The following is a 12326-nucleotide window of genomic DNA, read 5'->3' on the forward strand; positions in this document are numbered from 1 at the left end:
TGGCTTTAACTACCCAGAGAAAAGTCATAAACATTCCCTGATAGTACAGTAACTAACATGAAGTAATGAGAGAGTGGGGTGCAGACTAAGATAGCTTGCAGAACCTCGCCGCATGGTAGCTTGGAGGTTAGTCTCATTCCCAAGCATGCCTCCAATGTCTGTTTACACTAATGAGTTTTAGTTGGTGACATAACAAATTTAGAAAAGAAAAACAATTTAAGATCCTGCACTATTCCCAAATGCCCAGATTCTCCTCCACTCTCAATAGTCTCCTTCCTTTCTCATTCCAATAAGGGCTGATTCTGACATCCTAACTCATATCAAGTTATGTTAGAAGTTGATTTCTGACAGAGAAAGTTTCTGCTCAGTATAGGAAAGGGGATAGAAAATGAACTCCATCGTTACTGATCAGTGTTAATTATGTTTAGGCTTTCTATAAACAATAATTTTTTAACTTGAAAATTAGCAACTTTTTTTTTCTCTACAAACACCTGTATTGGCAATAATTTCCACTTTGCATTAACTGCCTTTTCCTATAGTAAGAAAAAAGAAATTGCTCTATTTCTGATTAACACTTGTTACTTTTTTTCATTCCAGTGAAGACAGAAAATGAGTGATGGGGAAAAGTACAAAGAATGAGAGTAAAAGAGAAAGAATATTTTGTACCCAAATGCCTGTCTTTATCCCTTCTGAAAAGCAAAGCTGACCACAAATAGATAAGAAAATTTTCCGTAAATATTATCAAGGGGTCACAGTTCAACTGCCAGTTTAATTCCTAAGAAGACTGTAGAGAAGTGAAGAGTGAAGAATTTCAACAGTAACTTTGCAAAACACTTTGTCATCAATTACATAAGCATTTTAGAGCATGTCATAGTATAGCAACCCATCAGCTAGAGAAATGAAGTGTTCCTCTGCCTCTGGGAGGGCTTAAAAATGTTGTTCATGGATCTGCAGAAGTGACAGAGTCATGCTGCTGTTATCTGAAAAACACTACTCCTGATGTTCTTGTCTAATACAGTTTCATATCCACTTCAGTCCACATGCCTGCTACGGACATATGCAGGCTGGCAGCTAGCTACATTTTCCAAGTGAGCGCTACACATATAGTATTTCTGCTGTACTCTCAGTTGTTCATGGCTCATTAAAGAGATTTTCCAGCACCATTACTGCACTAATTTAGAATCATGTCAAGGCTGACTAAGCTCTGAATGGAACCCTCATCCTCATGTCCAAAAACACTATGCTAAATGTTGTAACAGCAGCTGGCACTGACTGCAGGCACATAATTCATAGGGTTTCTTGGGTGATAAGCTACAGTTGTGAACAGGAATTTCAAAGTACGAGCTGATATTTAAGCACTTGGAAGTTTTTCAGATATGTTAAAGTATGTCACTTTGACATCTTCAGGGATGGACATGTATTTTACTTTTTCAATTTGCTGCTTGTTAAATCCTAAAGAAGTAAACAACAAAAGAATTACCCATGTCATTATCCTAAGCAAACAATAATATTATTTAATCAAGTACCTGATATTTTAGTGGTGAACTGATTTGTGATTGGAGGTCCAAAGCCTTTAGCTGTGCTGGCTCTGATGGTAAAAGAGTAGGTAGTGCCAGGATACAGTCCAAAAAAGAGATAGTGTGTTTCATTTCCTAGCTTTGAGACTCGTCCACTTTGATTGGATAGATCTATTTCTGGGTCAAAGGAACTGACTGCTTTGTAGGTGATCTGCAAAAGAATAAGAAAGTTATAAACTGCCTTGAGCAGATGGACAGAGATTGCATCTTTATCCAGTAAACCCTTCTGATGTATGCGCTGTCAGACATTTTATGATAAGCTATCTTACTCTCTTACACTCTTCAAATCCCAAATCCCACGAAGGGACACAGAAACTCAGCCGTAACTGGTATGAGTTATTACTTTTATAGATACAGAGACTTAGAGGCAGCTAGATTACAACTCTAAAGGATGGGTTCAGGCTTACATTAATTCCTTCAAGATGCTGGCTTTACCAGTGTCATTTTTTGAATTCATCTTACTGTTAGTTTTGATCAGCAACAATAACAAAACCAAAACAACCAGGTAAAAACAGATAAGCAAATAACAGAAGGTGTAGCCCCCAGTTCCAGCTGACTTCACTATAATTACACTTTGCTCTGAATAAGATTATCCATAAAAGATGATAAGGGCAGCTTAAGGCAAATTTTTGAGAAAGTGGGTAAAGCTTGTATTTTAGTCTGAAGCTTAGCTATTGTAATTGCTAATTTGGAAATTTTCAGGTTATTATATTGTACCTAGGTCAGATTCTCAGTTGGAGGAGAGATAAAATGTTAAGTAATATATGCAGAGTGTATATTGTATCCTCAGTTCCCTCTTTGATTCAAACAGTATTTTTAGTTTTCATTAGAAATGTTAATATAAGTTCACAGTAAAACTTGATCCAGCTTTCTTCTATTAATTACTAATTTCCATGAACTGTAATGAGAATTTAAAAATAAGAAATCCATTAAAAAATTAAAAAGTAAAAATGATTCATCCCTCCTTTTTACTTTTAAAATTTCATTTGTATGCAAATAATTCCAACACATTATATAAAGTGATAACTGACATTCTTTTTGCTATATTTATTCCATATCATTATAATTAAGAAGACACATAAAACAACACATAGAAACATCTAAGTGTCAGCATTACACACCTTAAACACTTGCAATTTCCTGAAACCTGTGACTTAATGAAAATTGATTTTTGTATGACCCATCTAATGTAACATACATAAAGTGCCGAAAATTAGTAATAAAAACTGTGTTACCATCTAGATAAACCCTGACATTATTTTGGTAAATATAGGCAGGTCCTCTACAACTCCTCATCCATAAATTGAACCGGAAGTGCCTTAAAAACTGCTCAACCCTCCTAATTGTAATAGAAGACAGAAGATTACACTACCAAATATCTGAACTTTTCTAAGTAAAGAAATTAAGGTTCCATATTGCCCAAAAGAATCTCCCTTTCTGATAGTCAGTGTTGTTACGTCTGCTTGTGGGAGAGTAGGTCATAACTTTTTTTGGAGATTTTAAAAGACAGGTTAGACAGCTACATTGCAACTATGTTATATATACAGCTGATCCTGTTTTGCCATGAACTAAATTACCTTTTGCAGCTCCCTTTAACTCTGTTTTCTATATTTCTATGATTCTTAACTGGATTTTCCAAAATCTCACTCACTCACCAGGCTATCGGAGACTCTGCAGTCTATGTTAGATTCTTATAAATTTTTTGCAATGTTTAGTTATTAGATAGCTAAGTGGCTGATGTTCTGTAATGAAATGTCCTTCCATGCATCACAGGAGAACATATAAAAAAAAAGTGTTTTGCCTGGTTAAAAAGCACTTGCACTGTTTCTGTATTTTACTTTTATTTGTAAGACTGTTCCTACTTTTTTTTTTAAACTAATTTCTTGCATCCACCATTGCTAATGCCAGTTCAGCTCTGCAGTGATGAAAAAAAAAGGCACAAGGGTAATTTTCTCACTGGATGTTGACTATTTTTTATCAAATTTAAATGAAACCTTGCTTAAAGGACTAATCTCTTTATTCCTACAAATCTGGACCTGTACTGGTGATAGAGAAGCAAAATAGTATAATTTGTCATTATGTCATTTCTTCATCTAAGGGCTTTTTTCATTTAAATATTGGTAAAATAACTGGATTTGCACTTAACTTCACAATAGCAATGAATACTGCAATACCTGATACTTGAATGCACAGTTTTTCCTGCCACATACATTAAAAGACTGTCTCCTTCAGGCACTAAGAACAAATGCCTGGCCCTAGAAAACAGACTAAGTTACGAGATTTTTAACAACATAGAAAATTAGGTACTCAGAGTAAGAAATGCTAGAGACGGAGGTGAGATTGAGCTTTCTGTCTGGGAGCAGGGATGCAGACTCAGGACTGCACATTAAATTCATCTGTCTGCTGGGGTCAAGACCCTGGGACCTCCTCCTGAAAGAAGGTGTCTGCTGTTGTAGTCTTAAGGCTGCCCCTATAAAAAACAGCTCCTAGCTGAAGAGTTTGCCCTGGAAAGAGCAACCTTGCCCCTAGGTCTGACTCAGGCTTACATACTTGCAGTTTTGCCTCACCCAAGCTGTGTGTCTTCAACTCTAAAGTACCTGGCACTCTGGTACTTGCTTTCCTCCCGGCACTACAATTCTTTCACCCCTGGTTGTGTACAGCCCAGCGGGGGGTGACAGGTGAGTGGAAGGAGCATTCACCGCTTGCTGCAGCTGTGTGCCTGAGGCACTCTCCTGCAGGCAGATTATGAACTGGGGAATCCCTCAGGCTGAAATGTCCCCTACCCAGGCCTCCCCCTTACTAGGTTAGTGCTCATCTGCTAGGCCATTCTCTGAAAGGTGAATGCCATGAGCACCATAGTTTTCATGAACATACCAAATATGCCATATGTTTGTATAAGAGCAGGTTTAGTGGCTATGCTTTTTAGATCAGAATTGTTGAGGTACACACAGCCAAGGCTTAGATACCTCTTTGGCTTGCAACAAGGCGTAGGCAGGAGCTAGACACCTCACTTCTCAAAGCTTGGGTGATTTGGCGCTGTACTGGATGTGTTACCTTGACAGCACAAAGATCAGCCAGAGAGGTGCCTCCTGAGACATCGTGGACAGTCTAAATGAACCTATAAAACACAGGTACCTAAATTTCATTTAACTTGTCTGGATCTTATCCTGTGAGCTACTTCAGTTAGCTGAAATATATCTGAAGTCTACTTCCATATTTCAACTGAAGCATACATTTAAAATAGGTAAAATGTCCCTGTGATTCACTGTGTATATTTGTTGGCCTCCAGGTAGTTTGCCAGTCATATTTATAAACACTTTGTGATACATTTTAGGCTTACAAGCAAACATCAGGGGAGAAAAAGTATTGACAAACAGGCCTTCAGCAACTAGGTGTCTGTTCATATTTAGCCACCTGATGGGACTGAGTTGGCATCTTTAGAAGAAAGGATGGTTTGGTTGCATCAGTCTGTTGTTATCTTTTATTGAAAAATTAATTAAATCAAGTTTCTCATTTAACTGATTGCTTTACTCCCTCCATCTCTGAGTTGTATTAGATAAACAGTATGAGATACCAGTATTTTCTTTTCAATATTCTCCTCACTGTTGGTATGCTAGGTTCTTTTGATGTTCAGAGACTCGCACAGTTCTGACTGCCTTAGAAAGTCTGGCCAAGCGATTCTTTTCCACCTCTGAATACACCTGCACAACTCCCACTACAGCTGATAAAGTTATGTATATATATATTTAAGAATGAACTGCATGTATACAGTGCATATACTCCTCAGCAACGTAACTAGGCATGCATGCATGATCATAAGCAGAAAGATGATTCACCACTGTATGTTTCTATGTACATAAAGCCTAACATCAGTAAAAACATTAAGATATTACCTAAAACATTCTGATCCCTGAAGACAGGCAACTGTTGAACTAGCTGGAGAGTAGATAGCTTTATAAAAAATCGATTCATAATTTTTCATAACATTTTACCTTCTTACAATAAAATAGTTTTCAAAACAGTATCAATAGGTTACCATTCAATTTAACTTTTCTTTTACATCATATCTCATTTAGGTGTTTTTTTTTTTTAAACAAAGCATTTCAATACCAATTTTGTAGTAGGGTCAGGTAAGAAGCTTAACAGGACTGTCTGACAGCTTAATCTGTGCAGTCTTTCGTCAATTTTTCTAAAAGGTATTCAGGCAGAGGTTCTACATGACGAAAAGCAGCGATTTTTAGACATCTAACAACATATAATTTTGTTGAATTTGCATTTTAAAAATTCTAGATTTTTTTTTAATTATGCCTGCTTGTTTCTACTACAATAGGATTCCTGCAATAAGCCGTATCTAAATGAGATGTTGACTGTCACCACTGTGTTATGTCTCCTATTTTTTTAAAAATTCACTAAGACCTGTCTTTCAATCTTTTAAATATTTGATCCACATTACTAGATAGAATGCTGTATCACATGGTTCTAAACATAGCAGTTTTCTTAAATCTGATAACCCAGAGACATTTTGGGTCCTGCAGTAACTCACTCCTACATTATATATACGATTTTATTACTTTGTAAGTGCTAGTAAGTTCAAAAAGAATATTCATTTTACAGAAACTGGGAAAAAACCTTGGTTTTAATTTTCTTACTAATTACGCACTTTTGAAAATCAAAACTGTACATAAAAATTAAAACATGGCAAAATGGTAGGTACCTCATACAAAGTAATCACACCATAGGTTTGCACTGGCTCTCTCCATTGAAGAAAAATCTTCTCTTCAAAGGTACTCCCTTGAATGGATTCAAGTGGCACAGCACTCGGGACTAACAGATAAAAAAAGGAAAAAATGCTGTTTTGAGAAAAGCTTCAGAAGGAGATGCTCTGCTTAATATTTGCACTGTTGAGGCATAAAAGCCATCCATCCATCATGTCTCAATCCCTTGTTGAGATACAGTGCATATTCTGCAGCATTTGGTGAATTGTTAAACAGATCATATATAACCATGTATAACCTCCTCTTCTCTCTGAGTAAACCATCTCAATTATATACAAAGTCTTAGAAAATAGCACCCATTATTATTTCCCCAAGACTGAAGCAAAGACCAGAGTAGCTCAGGAGAAGAATGATTTATTTAACATGACAGCGCCATTAAGGAAACATTCGTGTCACCTTTAGTATAAGAAGGAATTAGTGAGCTTTTCCAGTAAAACACTATTGATGAAAGAAAAGGACAATTCAGCTTTTTATAAGGAATTTGGCAGTATCTCAAATATAAATTCTTGTAAATAGAATCTACTTGTGATACCCACTTACCAATAGTGTTACTGTCGCATAGTGAAAAACATATAAAAAACATTCACATATGAAAATGGACAAGCATTGAAGTAAGAAGGTATAGTTTCAACAGAATGAACTAGGCTGGTTAGCTTGGAAAGATGACCAACATGTGGCATAGAACATTGATGGTCACTGACATTAGGCCTGAAGACCCAAACCAGGATGAACATAAGGAAATTATGAAGCAGCCAAACTGAAAATCTGACATTATTAATTTTTCCTAAAGTCTCTTAATTAATGAGAATGACCTCTGAAGAGTCACGGATGGCAGAAGGTTCTGATAAAAGGTATGTCAACTGCTCTCAGGTATCTGCTTCTTTTTCCTGTTTGTTCTGCAACAATTACTTTATCCCCAAGCCAACCTCAACGCAGTTTTCAGATAGGGATAAAGTAATCTGAATTTTATTTTTGTAACAACACTTGCAATGGAATGTGAAAAGAAAATTCTGAAAAATGCACAGAGGACTGTTGTGAGGCAACAGGCACTGACGGGTTAGCACTTCCCCACAAACTGCACGTGAAAAAACAATAAGAAGATATACTTAACATTTTCCACATGCTAGAGAAAAAAGGTGGAAACTACTTGCTGCAGTGGTTGAAATAAATTCTCAGACCCCTTACTGAGATTTACCAGAAGGTTAAAGAATAGGAAGATCTGCAAGCAAGACAACTGGTGACTCCTTCCCATTACTAGGTCTGGTAGAACACTATCCTCCTCCTCCTCCTCCATGCAGTTGGTGCGGCAGTTTACATGGTTTGAGACTTCATAATCACCTCTCCATAGCTCTTTGTAGAGTCCCTTGTTCTACCAAGGGACACAGGTGATGGTTTCTGAACTGGCTTACCAGTCCTGTATGGACCAGTAAGATTATGCCTTTAGGGTGACCTTAAGTCTGGGCACTAAACCTTGCTTCCAAGTAGGACAGAACTGGCAAAACTCAATTGGAATAATGGGGTTAATGATTTATGTGTAATGGGAGAGGAATTAAATATAGTGTAAATAAGCTGAAAGTATAGCAAGACACTGTGGTAACCCTCTAAAATTATCTGAAGGCCGTAAACTCTGAGCAGTTATGTCATGAGGGAGGTCAAACACGGGCAGAGGTTACCTAGAGAGGTTGTGGGATATCCATCTTTGGAGGTACTCAAAACTCAACTGTACAAGACATTAAGCAATCTGCTCTCACTTGATCTTCTCTGAGTAAAAGGTTGGACTAAATGAGCTCTGGAGGTCTTTTGCAATCTACATGATTGTGTGATTCAAAAAATTATGATGATTATTTGGGTCAGTGTACTCTGTTGTGTTACATCCAGATTTATGTACCTTACTGAAAGTGTACGGTATACTAAAAAGTTATGATTTTTGTTCAAGGTATTATCTCAATCACTGATGCCGATCTTGGAATAATATAAAGTTCCAGAGGGCCAGGATTAAGAAAATATTATGCAAAATTTAGAGAAAATACATAAATGGCCCAAATAACAATGAGGTCTTTAGCTTTGTCATCCTACAATTGAACTGAATCAAAATTAAAGGATGACAGCAAAATTAATTCTAATTAAACAATTTTTATTAGCTATGCTTTGTCAAATCCATTGCATTACGAACTATACATTCCCAAATTGTTTAATTTATTCCCTCATATATTTTGGTTAGAAATTAGTACTACACAAAACCAATACAGTATATATTAAATGATTTAATAGGTTTAAATAACAGACTTCAAGTATTTATTATAAGAGGAACTCATCATTGCTGAAGTTTTTTCTAGAAATCTTTCCAACATGTTTGGAATAAATCTATCATTGATCTGGAAGAAAACACAAAGCCATTCTTCAGATTGCAGACGATAAAAATGGGAGGAGTCCAGACCTGTTACATAAAGCAATGCCAGTGATTTGATAAGGTTTCATTGAACAGTATGCTTTATAAAATGGCTAAAAGCAAGGTCAAGAAACCTAAAGTACACTTGTAGAGTGCACTAAGGGGCTGTACCTCAGCACAGAGTGTTCTGGAAAGGTGAAACTGATTTCTGGTGCATGACCAGTTCAACAAGAAAGTCCCATTTTGGTATCATAGCTAACAGAGCTCCAGTAAACTCTCTGCATGTATAAACACAATAATATCACAGAGGACTTAGGAGGATAGTATAACCTTTTCATGCAATATTGCTAGAGCATTACAGAGACACAGTAGCCAATTCTGCGGTCCATGCTTCAAAAAAGACACTCACAAATTATGTTATTGCTCAAAATAAAAAAATGAGATCTGAAAACCCCATGTTGGCCAAAAATTAGTAAAAGGGAATATCTATATATTTGAATGTCTGTATATGGAATATATTGTCTGAAAAAGCAACTAACAGCATCCAGTGGTTGGAAAGCCAAAGCTAGAGAAAATGAAAATGCAAATCAAGAACAAATATTTAATGTCGAGCATATCACTCAGTAGAAAAGCCTACACGAGGATACTGTGGACAATCACCTGGAATGTCTTCAAACTGATACTGGAACTTTTAAGAGGCAGAACATAGTTTAAGCACAACTTATGAGTTTAATGAAGAAATTATTAAATGAAGTGTGACATTATAGATTATGTAAAAGATTATTATAACACTTCTAATGGACCCTTTACAGCCTTAAAATTGGTGAAGTTGATGGAAAATCTATTAGAGATTTTAGTGAAAGCAGAATGTGCACTTACATAGAAAAACATATCGACTATCAGGTAGTATGCATGTACAATGTATATGCAAATACAAAAACTCACCATCTTCATCAGTTTGTACTACAAGTTCTTGACTTTCTTTTCGTCCTTCGGGATTCATTAGTACTAATTTGATGCTGACATTTGTGTATGGTGATAGATTAGTAATTGTGTGCTGGGGATGTGAACTTTCTGTATCCCAGCTTACTTCTTCTCTCACTTGCTCTTGTCCTCCAGCCTGGTAACGGTAATGGACTGTGAGGTTGTATCGATGGCAACGTGTGACATTATATCCAAATGGTTCCCAGCAAATAGTGATTTGTCTAGATTTGATTTCCACAACCTCTAGTTTTCGTGGCCCACGCATTGGATCTGCAAAATTACCAACATAATTCTGGTATGTTTATTTATTCAATAGTAAGCAACATGAGTAATAAGAAGTTACACAGTTCTCTAAATATAATATATAAGCAGAAACAGAAATTCATTGCTTTATCTCTCATAGTGCAAATGACAATAAAAGTATAGGTCTCTGAAAAATCAGGAAAAAAAAACAGTGAGAAAAGGAGAGAAATGAAAAATGAAGAGCAAAGAAAATACCAGAAAGTTTTTATGCTTAAACTCAAACTGCACGATACCATTTAGATGACGCTTACTATTTTACCTATCTGTTGCTTGCAAAAAATAAGTATGACTGATTTTTTTTTTAATAACTTTGTGTTAATTATTTTAGACCAAAAACCATCACAAAACAAGTATCTAAAAAGAAAAGGTAATTTCAGGGAAAACTTGCAAATACCTGGTGATTTTCTCCCAGGACTGTTTATACAAAGAAAAAGTGTTGGTGGTTCTTCAGCTATTTCTTATTCATTTGTTTTTAAGTTAGACTGAATGCAATTACTCAGTCTCTATTTGGCCAGGACATTAAGTTAATATTCCATTTCCTTTAAAATAGTCCACAGGGCTCTTTTCCCATAAACATTAGTTGTTAACAGCTCCTTTTTTTTTTTTTTTTTTAACCACATCTAAAATTAACAGCGCTAAGACCTCAATTTGTAGTAGTGGTTTAGCAAAGAATCAAAAGAAATAGACAGGAGGCACATCAGCTGATATACTACTGCATGTGAGCTTTCCTAGAGATACCCAGGAACTTGTGGCCATCTATATACAAGAACCAAAGATTGTTGCTGATGACATTAAATTTTCTACAGTCCTACCAGTCCCTGCAACTGAGATAGAAAAGTGAACCCAAATTTCCACCATCTTACAGCAAAACTGCTGGGTTGACACACACCCCGCATTTTCAAAACACTGTCATTAACAGAGCTATTATACATATTTAGCAATAATCTGAGTTTTTTTTATATTGGAGCCCTCAACAAGATTAAAGACAATGTCTGCTTTTATCCACTGCTTCAGTAGTTAAATGCTTAGAAGACTTTTAATGAGCTAGAAGCCTCTTATACATAAACAAATTAATATGCATCTTCCCTCTTTTATGTTTATTAATCAACATGTCTTCACTAGGAATGTTCTAAACAATTTACACAGCATTTCATCTTTTTACTTTTTAATAAAAGCCCCGTATGCTTGAAATATTTGTTCAAAGATGTTATTCATCTTAACTCCTTGAAGAAAAGGTGTTAAGAAATTTCTTGTTCTAACATATACAAAGCAGGGTATATTTTCCCCTTTCAAATCCCCCAGCTTCTTTTTTTTTCTTTTTTTTTTAATTAATTGCCACTACCCAACAGTGCTGATCACCAATACAGATTATTTGCCAATTGGTAACAAAATGGCAAAGCAAAACCAATTCAGTAACAGATCTAATCCTGGTCTCCCTTCTAGTGACCACACTGGCAAAAATGTCCTCACCAAGGATAAATCAGTATACAGCCATTTACCTGCTTCCCCACTCAGACACTCCAGCTAAGGTGGTGTTCGAGGTGTTTGGGATATTTTCTATTGCTACAACAATTCTAATTAATGAGAAGCAAACCTCAAAGACTGGAAAGTCCTAAGAGTTTCACGTCTTCCTTAAGCATTTACTTCTGCATAATTCAGACACAAATTTCATGAAAAAGGAGCTTTTCTCTTTTTTTTTGGTTTCATAGCAGCTTCTAAGCATTTCTTCATTTAGGTGAGACTATGAATAGCAAAGGACATTTGATGGGTATTGTGTAACTGTAATGCTGTCCGAATGAGCTAAATAGGACTGGAAAATCAACGAAATTGAGGTGAGCCTGACATACAACATTAAGCAGTTGAACAAAGCTCCTAGCTGCAAGAATATGGAACAGCCTGCTCAGTTCCATAGTAGGCACATCAGAAAATTCGCAGGGGAGCTGAGAAATCATTTTATTAGAGACATAAAACTAATTCATAGCATTTTAAAACTGAAACTGAGTGACTGTTCAAAAAACCTGGATCAAAACCTATGCAAGATTTCTGCCCAGGAGGAAGATATTCTTATGTCATGTTATCTTAGTAAAAAGTACAAGTTAGCCCTCTAGTTAAATCTTGAAGTCATTGCTAAGAGAATGACAGATACATTTTCACTTCTAACAAAACAGACAAGGGAAAAAAGAGATTAGATTGTAAAAGATGGAGACAATACAGCTTTTATTGATACTCACAAGCTAAACCTCATCAGACAAGGCAAACAACCTGGTTGCTTTGGTTCCTGACTTGATTCTGTAATCT

The 12326-nt window shown here is 36.0% G+C and overlaps 1 protein-coding gene across 9 annotated transcripts in view; it reads right to left on the minus strand.

Annotated features, from left to right (window-relative positions):
- PTPRM (protein tyrosine phosphatase receptor type M) overlaps nucleotides 1-12326 on the minus strand; it is a 522696-nt gene that overhangs the window by 228533 nt on the left and 281837 nt on the right. For all 9 annotated transcript variants that reach the window (XM_068397302.1, XM_068397300.1, XM_068397299.1 and 6 more), the window contains exons 8-10: nucleotides 9687-9995; nucleotides 6292-6401; nucleotides 1527-1728 (exon numbers count right to left, since the gene is read on the minus strand). In XM_068397302.1, coding sequence (XP_068253403.1) covers nucleotides 1527-1728; nucleotides 6292-6401; nucleotides 9687-9995 — 621 coding nt within the window. The remainder of the gene's footprint in view (nucleotides 1-1526; nucleotides 1729-6291; nucleotides 6402-9686; nucleotides 9996-12326) is intronic.

This window comes from Nyctibius grandis, chromosome 3 (genome assembly GCF_013368605.1).
Source record: "Nyctibius grandis isolate bNycGra1 chromosome 3, bNycGra1.pri, whole genome shotgun sequence".
NCBI lineage: Eukaryota > Metazoa > Chordata > Aves > Nyctibiiformes > Nyctibiidae > Nyctibius > Nyctibius grandis.